Raw genomic sequence first — 10,915 nt, forward strand, 5'->3', positions numbered from 1 at the left:
AATACAAAACTCACATTTACCGGACAAGACGTACCATGAAACTTATCAGTGCTGTGATACTTTGCGCCTTTTTGGTGGCAGTTTCGGCCGCTGAAAACAAATACACCAACAAATACGACAACGTAGATGTTGATAAAATTCTCAACAATGACAGAGTTTTGACCAATTACATCAAGTGTTTGATGGACGAAGGGCCCTGCACCTCTGAAGGAAGAGAACTGAAAAGTAAGTAACTTTTTTCACATTAATTTTTGAATTTGTCGTGACTATTCTTACGTAATTAAATCATAATCAACATTTTGACAAAAATGGAAATAACACACATTTGTGGAAACCAATTCTTGAGCAATATTCGAAGGAGTCGATTTATTACAAAACCACTTTCTCTGTGGCTTTCTCTAGAACACCCTCATTTGTAAATCGATACGACCGGTTTTACCGATTTTATTTGATTTTTATTTACTTTTTTAGGATAAATTAATGTATTGAGGACAAGGAAGCAAAACTAATTGCTATTTGCACTTTCCTTCGTGACTTATTCTTGTAGTAAATTTCCATTTTACTTGGAAGTAAGACAATGTTTTTTCACAACTCGCAAAAAATGGCGTTAAAAATTTTATTAGCATTTAATTATATGGCTAGAAATGAGGCGTGTCAGTCTGAAAATTTTGAAGTCACTCTATGAATAAATTTACGACGAAATAAATAAGTATCTTCTGAATTTTTTTGTTTCACCATAATTCATATTAATTAAATTCATTTCATTTTCTTATTTTGAACATTAATCCAAGCGACATAAAAATACAAGGTGGTTAAACTAATATCATCGGTAGGTATTAAAAAAAGTTACGAAGAAACACAGTATATACAGTGCAAGAGATTAATGCTTTTAATACTCATTTATCGAATTCAAAGAACATATTGTAACTGATTTTACTTTTTAAAGTAAAAGCGTTATTGGAAGTTCTTAGAAACCTTTTAAAATTGACGTTGACATTTCTTTTTTTAAACGAGTGTACGGAGTGTACGTATGATGTAAATGGTGTTTGTTTACACACTGTTCAAAAATGGTTGTTCATCAAATCACCTCTGAATACCATCAAAAACAAAAATCATTGAAATATAAAACAAGAGAAACCCTACACTTTGACGAAAAATGCAAAAAATAAATTAAGAAAAAACCTAATTCAGAGATTTGACAGAGATGACAGTACTCAGAAACTATACAATAGTCATTTGGAAGCGACACATTCAATGTGAATTCCATAGTCGACTTGAACAACCATTTTCGAACAAATTGTATGTATATAAATTTTGAAGTATCACAAATTTTTTATTTTCTATAATGTTTTATTACATTTACCTACGAGTTGTGCGATTTATTTTTGTAGTGCAGACGTTTTGGTAAACACTGTCTTCAGTTTTAGTAACTGAAAATGTATATGTATTTAGTAACAAGAAAATGGTATAATGTTTTATTCTACACCGTTTTTTTTCTGTTGTATTTTAGGAAAGAACAAAATTGTAGTCAATTGTAATTCAGAATGTACCTGTTAGATTAATTTCAGAAAGTATCAAATGTAGTTATTTCAAATTAGTTATATTTCGGAATGTATTATACATATGTATTTTAGAAAAGATGAGTGGTATTTTTAAAATAAATGGTTATACATTTCATACTTTCTGAAACACAAGTAACTTTTTTGAAATACAATTGACTATTCTGAAATACATTTGACACTTTCTGAAATACAATTGGAAAAGTTGTAGTAAAGCTGATTTTGTGTACATTTCGAAAATCACTTTTCGTTTCGTTCTTAATGTAGAGGTTTTCAAGAACTATTTTTAGTTTATTTTTTAAATTTCTTATATAAGGCATTATTTAATCATCAGTACATGTAAGCACTAGAAGTTTTTTACTGATTGGGAAAAAAAGTAAATTATTATAAAGCAATTTTTTTAAATCGAGGGTAAACACATGACATAAGTCTTTAGACCGACCTTTCACAGTTTATAAACAATCGTTAGACTTTGTCTACAAGTGTATATAATATCTTAAAAGTTGCTAATTTCTATAAATTTTCACTGAAAAAAGTAATTTTCTTTCATTTAGTTACGAGTTTATCATGCCTATTTAATGTGACAGTGTGTTAAAACCTGATAAAGAGTTATTTTATAATAATAAATTTGTTATTTCGATTGAATTACAAAGTTATTTTTGTTGACAATTATTATAAACTTCAAAAATTCAACAAAAAAAACAACGTCAAAAACAGAAAAACAACAATCATTTGTTGGTTGTGAATCATATTTGTCTAGACGATCTGAAATAAAGAATGAATAAAATGCCACTTTATCGTTTACGATAGAATAAAAAATCTAATGAAAGACATCGCCCTATGAAAAAAACAGGTCAAGAAAACTTGTCGCAGTGGAAGATTTACAATTTTGTTGCTCATTTATTTGCATTAAATAAATTAAAGCTCAATAAAAAATAAATTACAATAAATTAAAACTAATCGGTAAATTTTCCTAAAAAATCTCATTTTACGAGTCTAGGATTGGTTCTATTTTTAGGACGTTTTGATTCAGATTTTAGATATCAAGCAATGTTTCTTTTTAAAATTTTTTTTCAATAAAGTTTGTGGTTTTTTCCTTTTTTTGGTTTCTGAGATAAGTAGTTCAAACATAATAATGTCAATGTGTAAGTTTATCTTCAATAAAAGTACCTATTAGCTGTTTGAAAACTATAAAAAAGCAAACGTAGCATTTTCTTTCAAAATTAGCTGTTAAAAATTATTCACTTCAAAAAAGTATGAGTTAGTATTAGTAATATATACTGTCAACGAGAGGTCATTAATAACTATTTTAGGATTTTATAAATTTTATTAAAAAAAAAATCGGTAAAATGCGATGCTGTCGTTTTTAACTGCTAATGTTATGAAACGCTGCATCTTTATCACATTCACTTCTAAAAGAATTTTCTCTAAAATTTGGATCTAAAAAACAATACACGAGAATCGTGACCGTGTTAAAATATTTGTTAAAAATTCACCACTTTTTGTTAAAATATTTTGAGAACCAATTTAAAAGCTAGCAGGTTAATTATTATTGCTTATTTAGAAATGGTTGATGTAACTTGCACAGCATCAGCCAAGTATGAAAGGAAGTCTCATAAACTATACTTACGTATGTTTCTGTAAAATGCAATTTATTGCATAGGGGCAACTGGGTGCGGTATCTTTTATAAAATATCAGTATTAATGCCACACATTACATAATAAATTAACTGCGAAACAAAAACTATAGTTATGTTGAAAAACATTTGAAAAGGTGAACAAGTAGTGCCAAAGAATGACTTTTTAAATAAATTAGGTATTTTCTTGCCACAATCTCGCTTAATAAAAAATCTATTTATCCTTTAAAATAATTTTTCTTTTTTCCAGAAACTTTACCCGATGCGTTGTCCAGCGGTTGTACAAAATGCAATCAAAAACAAAAAGAAACAGCAGAGAAAGTGATTAGACATTTAACTCAGAAGAGAGCCAGAGATTGGGAACGTCTTTCAAAGAAATACGATCCACAGGGTCAGTACAAGAAACGATACGAAGAACACGTAGCTACATCACGGGCTGCCTAGTTTCACCACCTTCACTCCTTCATTTTTCAGTTTCATTCTATTGTGTTCTATCGATTTCACCCTTGTCATTTTTATTCATTTGTTTGTTCGATACTTTGTACGAAATAAAACATTATTTTTAATACAAATATTTTTATTTAAAATATTACATTCTTCATCTCATTATAACAATTTATTTAATTGATTACGTACTAAATATAGAAGTGTCTTTGGAAATACTTTTATTTAATTAATATAAATATATCTGACTATTAAAGATATCACTAGGTAAATGCACTTGAATAATACACAAAAAATAGGCTAAGAGAGTATCCTACAATGCATCCCGATGTTCTTTTTACACATAATCCTAAATGTAAATCTTACTCAACTTGATAGTCCCTTTTGACATGATTTTATAAACCTATTCCATAAATAAATACATTATGCTGTCACTTAAACACTAATCACGGTTTATTGCTATCCTCCTTCATTTCAAATGCACTGATTAGAATATTTGTAGCCATTAGGATAATATTAATGCAGAGTATAACATTGTTGGCTCTGTCTGCAGACTTGTGATCCCCTTCTTTGTTGAGATTAAGTGTAGTCCCCAGAAGAACACACAGGATCGCTTGGAACACCTTAGTGTCACGAAAAAAAATAAAAAAAAAATAAAAAAAAATAAAGAAAAATAAAGTAAAAAATCAAAGTTCAGTTTTAAGAGTAGTAACGTTAACAGCAACGGCGGGATCCAACCCAAAATTCATTTTGATTATATCGCAAAATAACGCCCCGGTCACGAAACCTAAAGAAACATGATGTAATATCCAACTTAGGTTTTTAATTTTTTCATCCTCGTATGTTTGCATTATTGAAACCACGATTGAGAGCAAGGCTGCTGTCACCTAAAGAAAAATAATGGTGTTAGGCAAGGAACGTAAAACAACAGAAATAAGTATTTGGCGACATATTCTAATTACGAGCGAGGCGGAGCTTCGGTATGTTCGTAAATTAATCTAAGTGGTTGATTTGAGTATTCGAGCCCGAACCCGGAAATAACAATATTAATAACGGAAATCAAAAAAATTAAAATGAGAATAACGTCATTTAGGACATAAGCGGCGAAATGGTCCCGCTGCTTGTTAATGTTGAGGCCTCCAATAATCACGAACAAAATAGCGACGATTAACTGAAAGAAAAAAATATTTTTACACAGGATCCAGCGCTGGGGGATCAAAAACTGCGTAATTTGCTATAGTGGGGTCGAAACACGAAATAAGCAAATTCAAAACTGTTATAACAAAAGCGAAAATTGTGGTTATATAGTTAAGAAAGTTGGCGGAAAAGTGGTAGTCCGCGAGGTGCAACCGACAGTCCCTCATTAAATGAAGTGTGAGACAAAGGAGCCCCACGAGCACCTGTTGAAATTAGTGTAAATTGTTTGACTTGTTGGGTGAATACACACCTGCAGAACTATGGATATGCTGATTAGGGTTAGCATCAATACGTAGAACTCGTGTTTTTCCCCGACTTGGAGGACGTACTTCAGCTGGGAGGCATTGGCAGTGAGTAAGGCAACGTCGAGGAGTCCTTGCGCTATGGTCTTCTTTGTAGCGTATTTATTTGCGTCCAAGGATTTCTGCAAATAAATGGATTGGTTTTAAAAATTTGTAGTTTGCTTTTTTACCAAAATATCGACTCCTTGGCCGGTAATTGTGTTCGGCAAACCGCTTCGAGACATTGCTTGTTTTTAAATCTGGTTAATAAACTAGCGCATGGTATTTTCTTACAAGAGTATAGTGAAATTTATCAGATTTGTTGGTTATCGCTATGATAAGTGATAAGATAAAAGTTAAAACAGTCGTAATGAAAATTATCTCTTTTCTTTGTTATTGTTTGGTAAATCGTAATTAACTGTCGAACACCAGTGATACAAAAATAACTATCTACACTACGCTAATCCAATAATTTATTTTGAATTATAAATACGTATAAGAGAAAATATTGCCCTGGTAAAGTACCTAAAACCTAAAACTGTTCACAAATTGTTCCACAAGTGTTAAAATTTTGCGTTTTTTTTACATAAAATACAATTATTCAATACCAATTTAGATTTATCATTTTATCAGTGTTATATTATGTGATACTGTAAGCAACTGCATTTATTTTGCAAAGTAAAAAAGCTGCTGCACACGTAAAAGCTTCAGTTTTACCAGAAATACAAAGAGATAATTATATTATTAGTTCAACACGTACACTCTCCGTTTTTTAAGAAAAGTAAGATAGATGTTGCTTCTAACGCAATTTTTAGCGCAAAATTGAAACATCAAATTATTTTGTAATGAAGTAGTCAATCTATAGCCTATTTTATGCAGAAAATTATTAAATTATTCAGTTTCAAAATGTACTCTGTCATATTATACTTTCAAACCGTACAAATTCCCAAATTACAAATTAAAACAAAATGTTTAATCTTCAAGGCATAGATCCTCACCTGACCTGAAAGTTTAAAACTTAATTTTTCTTTAAATTTTGAACAAAGAATTCTATGGGAATTTATAAAGTATAAGTATGTATAAATCATCCTAATCTCCTATAAGCGGACACAAACGGTGACATATTTTTTGTCCGGTTAATGGAGGTGTCCTCTTAATGGAAATAATAATGTGTAAACAGAAACAAACAAAAATGAATCATGTATCAGAAATAAATGTGTTAATTTTACCACATAATAAAATACAACGATTTTTCTATATAATATTTTGAAAAATTGTTATTTATTATTTTCACTGTTTTTCTCCTTTCTTTTTTGTAAATGAGCCGGTCAGTGTTTAATAATTAGTTTGTATTGTCCGTTTCTATTTTCAACGAAAATAGTTCGGTACTTTTATTTTTGTACCCATACCCGTTTAAACATGTTATCTTTTCCCAATTTTAAGAAAACAGTCGAAACTTTTATTGAAAAGTGACAAATAAAAAAAAATGTTTTTTTTGTTGAGCTCTGTTACCTGTTAAAATTAACATACGTATTTCACACCCTGGATAAAATAATATATTTTTCTTCTTAATTTACCACATTTTGTTCATCAACACTTGCAGATACACCAAAAATGTACTTAAAACTTATATTGTGAGTATTGTGACAAATTCAAAATTTTTCTAGCCACCTTCCAGATGCCTTGAAAATTTGATTTTCCAATATCTTCGACAACTCTTTAGTTTTTATTCCGACAATTTGTCCAGAAAGCAGAATATTTTTATTACGCAATTTTGTAAAGTAATTATAAGTTAATTGATCAATCTTCGTATTTCTTTAATTTTCAAAAAAACTTTGCTTTTCACAAACGTTTTCATTTTTCCTTCAACAATACTATATTTGGTACTTGGGTATTTTCCTAAGTCTTTCTTGGCTACAAATTCGTACGCTTGTTTTGGGTAAACCAACCCAGAAACGCTTTTTTAGTTTTATCTGCTATGATAACAATGTATAAAAAACCAAATAACATACTAACGAATGCAAATTGTAAGACTGTGCAAATAAAAACTAGTGCATTAGATACTACTTATAACTTTAAAACCTCTTCTGGGGCCTAATCTAAATCAGTTTAACACCAAAATAGAACATGTACTACCCGCGTATGTGATACTCGAGTGTTCTGAAAGATTGTCTTAATAATAACTATAGTATTAAGCACATGCGCGTATGACATGATGTCTAGTTAAAGGATAGATTTTGTTTCCAAGGATTCGAATTGCATTGTCGGCAAAATACGTTAGCTCAAAACAGGGTCAACAAAACTGTCCGTTTGTTAGAGATATCCGCTCATAAGAGGTGTCCGTTAAAAGAGATTTCATTGTACTGCAATTTTGAAAAAAAAGTAGATATTCTAAGAAACGGGAGGAATTTATCGTTTCCTGAAAAGTACACCTTGAAACTAGACCACTCTTATGCAGATCGAAAAAAATGTAAAAACAAAGATTTAATCAGAATTTTCTTAAAAATATCTAACCCTTTGAATATTAATAAAATTAGAGATAAATTAGTGAATAGGTATGTATAAGTAAATAATCTTCACCAAAAAATAGTTATTCTAAATTATTCTTTCGGCTCCTTTCTCACCGTAAAAAAAGTAATTTTTAAAATATAACACACGATATAACATGATACAACATAAAGCTATCAATTATCGTCAGATATAACAATCAATACCATTGGTATTACCAAGTATTCTACTTTTTACCTGGAGGACATCCTAATTTAAATAATCATAATCTATAATTTTAAGATCGATACCACTGAATACCCCAAAAAAACTAATATTTGTGTACAACTATCAATAAGGTTTATTTTTATTGTCATTTTCTTTAAAGGTTTTTGAGGACATTTTAGTAAATTATGGATATTAGAAATACCAAAATTAAAACGCAAAATCGATTTTAATGAAACAAATAATTATAGTTTACAGATTACATGTTAAAATGGGTATCTTTTAAATATGTAGCTACTAATCAAGTAATCAATAACATGTCCTGATAACATGTTCAGTTAGCTCAAAAATGACTCATGTAGATTAATTTTTAAATAATCAATTAATCAAGGACGCATATCTTACTTAGCAGTTGCATATCATAATCAAACTTAAATATAAAATTCTCATTTAATAAAATATTTCAAAATTAGATACTATATAGTTATAGCAATTATGTTACTGAATTTAAGTAAACATTGTAATGCTGATTTTATTTACGAGTATAATTGTAGATAAAGTCAAACCGTATTATCTACTGTGCAGATATTTACAATGTTTACAATATTGTTAAATAATTGACTAATTAATAATGTTACTAATAAATAATTGCAATTATAATCAGCTGTTGTTATAATGTTAAAATTTCGTTATAAACAGGCCAAGGTAACTTAATCACAACCAGGAATCTCTTTTCTTTCATTAAGTAATTTCCGAATTGTGTGCAGAATGACTAAGCAACATTATTTTTTAAAAAAATATATATTTTAGCACAAAAAATGGAATCAACGCAAAAATGGATCAAGCGATTTATTTCTGCAAGTTTCTATAACTTTCTTTGCAAGTCTTTGAACCGCAACGGCTCGTTGAAAAAACAACAATTATTCGAGCACATCGTAAACATCCAAAATTTTCCGACTTTCACTTTCAACAATAAAAAATTAAGTCTTAAGACTTACCAGGATATAATCACTGATGGTATTCCCATCAGTTTGGGATCTACCAGCTTTATTTTCACTTGCCATTGTTACAGAGTGGTCACGAATCACTAAACACGCCAAATCAATTTTGGAACAATAAAATTAAAGAATTCAAAGAGAGATTAGCTTTATCGTGACGTATCTGCCACTGATTGTTGATACACATCGATTGGAGTGTTGTCTATTGACAAAACTAATTTTTATGAGCTTTGGTGTGATGGTCACAAGGTCATTTTGCCTTTTCAAAGTGAATCACTTTCTTTGTCTCTAGTAGTGTGAAACATTTTTTGTTGGATCATTAAAAGTTGGTGTAATTCAGCTTTAATGACATCCCAGCTTTCTCATTGCAATTGCAATTATTATGTAAATAGGAACAATGATCATTGTTTTGAGTTTTCCTGAAAATAAAAATATAAATAGTAACCACTTACCTGGGGACGATAAGCATCTGGAGAAATAGACATTTTTCTACCTGGACAAGATATATCGATCAAACGAAAACAAAAGCACTTGTACAATTGTCTAGAGGAGATAGTGAGTGAAACGTTGATAAAACATAATGCTTGGTATAACGTTAATCCGTCGACTTTCGATTAAAACAACCTTCCAGGCAATGCCGCGGGAATAAGCTCTACCACGATCAATTTTCCTCGACCAATGGTAGTGACGCACCCGTCGTCGTAATTGCAACAATTTTGGCTTTCAATGCAAACATTAAACGTATTGAGTGACTGACTCATGAAGTCGTGGCGAGGTGACAAAAGGTTCAAAACGGCACAGAAGACAGAAACATCCAAGGCGGATAAGAGAATGTGGTGGACTCTGCAAATTGCAAATAATGTCAAAGCTATTAACCACAAGAGCAATACGAAATGTTATTACTCTAATCTTGAGCAAACTGTCTCCCACTCGTTGCATTATCTCGACTTTTACACAACTTGCGACAAGAATGAAGAGATTTTTGTCGGTTGATGGCGTGTGAAAGGTGGATTGAATATAAATAAAGGAGCGAGGGAGACGACACCCTCAGTCCTCAAGATGCCTTTGGTCAAAAGCTTAGTGGTTGTTGTGCTTCTAATCGGAGTGGTTTACCAAGTTCAAGGCCAGTTGGGCCTTGCTGGTAACAATTACATCGAGAAGCAGCTTTTGTGCGCCCTTGATAAGGCTCCGTGTGACGCGCTGGGCAATCAAATCAAAGGTAAATTGCCGGTTGTTGAACTCTTCGTTGCAAAAATTGACTTCCCTTTCACTTGGATTTGTTTCAGGTGCATTGCCGGAAATTATAGGAAAAAACTGCGAACGTTGCGATTCGAGGCAGGTGGCAAATGCTAGAAGGATTGCACGATATGTCCAAACCAAACATCCTGATGTTTGGAATGCGCTAGTTAAAAAATATTCAGTATAAGTTTAATACAAAAGAAAAAAAAATTGGCCCATGAGGGGATCGAACCCGCGACCTTCGCGTTATTAGCACGACGCTCTAACCAACTGAGCTAATGGGCCAGTGACTGCAAGGTTTTTTATCCTGTTGTAAAGTTTGGTACTATTAATTTAATCTTTAAAATAGATTATTTTTAATTTAAAGTAGATTTATATCGAATTAGGTACCTGCAACTCTCCAAATATTAATTGACTGACACCTAAACCGTACGGTATTACTGCCACCGCCACCACTAACAAATAGTGTATTGTTAGTTGTCTATACAACTACACCTTTTAGGATTCCTGTACACCGACCATAATTTTTTTTCATAAGCTAGATAAATGTCTTTTGTACAAAAATACGGCTATGTATTATTATGTAAGCAAAATGTAAAATAAAACAATTTTTATAAAAACAAATTTACTTTAAAAATAATAATTCAAAAAAATGGTAACTTGCAATAAATTCTGTACAAAAATCTTGAAATTACTTTGGCATCAATGAATATGTATTTAAATAACTGAGTTATACTTATTTTTTACATTAAAAAGTTTTGATAGATATCAAACATAAAAAATTAAAGGGAAAAAAGATGGTGTGACAAAATAAAATTATCCAAAATTCAAACCAGTTTTCAACCATT

General features: G+C 30.7%; 3 protein-coding genes and 1 non-coding gene across 10 annotated transcripts; 2 read left to right on the forward strand and 2 right to left on the reverse strand.

The window, feature by feature from the left end:
- Positions 1–3,768, forward strand: Csp7 (chemosensory protein 7). 2 transcript variants are annotated; one of them, XM_008195555.3, is made up of 2 exons: positions 1–225; positions 3,447–3,768. In XM_008195555.3, the coding sequence occupies exons 1-2, from the start codon at positions 36–38 to the stop codon at positions 3,638–3,640; spliced, it is 384 nt and encodes a 127-aa protein (XP_008193777.1). In that variant the 5' UTR covers positions 1–35; the 3' UTR covers positions 3,641–3,768. The 2 variants fall into 2 exon arrangements, with proteins under 2 accessions (XP_008193777.1, NP_001039289.1); NM_001045824.1 differs by having other exon boundaries at positions 36–225; positions 3,447–3,639.
- A 78-nt stretch (positions 3,769–3,846) lies between these two features.
- NijC (Ninjurin C) lies at positions 3,847–9,463 on the reverse strand. 6 transcript variants are annotated; one of them, XM_008195593.3, is made up of 3 exons: positions 8,829–8,993; positions 5,088–5,261; positions 3,847–4,263 (listed from the first exon to the last, which is right to left on the reverse strand). In XM_008195593.3, the coding sequence occupies exons 1-3, from the start codon at positions 8,892–8,894 to the stop codon at positions 4,087–4,089; spliced, it is 417 nt and encodes a 138-aa protein (XP_008193815.1). In that variant the 5' UTR covers positions 8,895–8,993; the 3' UTR covers positions 3,847–4,086. The 6 variants fall into 6 exon arrangements, with proteins under 6 accessions (XP_008193815.1, XP_015836955.1, XP_015836956.1 ...); XM_015981469.2 differs by lacking the exon at positions 3,847–4,263 and adding an exon at positions 4,312–4,527 and having other exon boundaries at positions 8,829–8,981; XM_015981470.2 differs by lacking the exons at positions 3,847–4,263; positions 8,829–8,993 and adding exons at positions 4,534–4,811; positions 5,310–5,590.
- A 424-nt stretch (positions 9,464–9,887) lies between these two features.
- On the forward strand, positions 9,888–10,254 carry Csp8 (chemosensory protein 8). The gene is made up of 2 exons (NM_001045825.1): positions 9,888–10,047; positions 10,115–10,254. The coding sequence occupies exons 1-2, from the start codon at positions 9,888–9,890 to the stop codon at positions 10,252–10,254; spliced, it is 300 nt and encodes a 99-aa protein (NP_001039290.1).
- A 24-nt stretch (positions 10,255–10,278) lies between these two features.
- TRNAI-AAU (transfer RNA isoleucine (anticodon AAU)) lies at positions 10,279–10,352 on the reverse strand. The gene has a single exon. It is a non-coding gene; the product is annotated as a tRNA-Ile (tRNA).
- Between the last annotated feature and the right edge of the window lie 563 nt (positions 10,353–10,915).

This window comes from Tribolium castaneum, chromosome 3, assembly GCF_031307605.1.
Source record: "Tribolium castaneum strain GA2 chromosome 3, icTriCast1.1, whole genome shotgun sequence".
NCBI classification, from domain to species: domain Eukaryota; kingdom Metazoa; phylum Arthropoda; class Insecta; order Coleoptera; family Tenebrionidae; genus Tribolium; species Tribolium castaneum.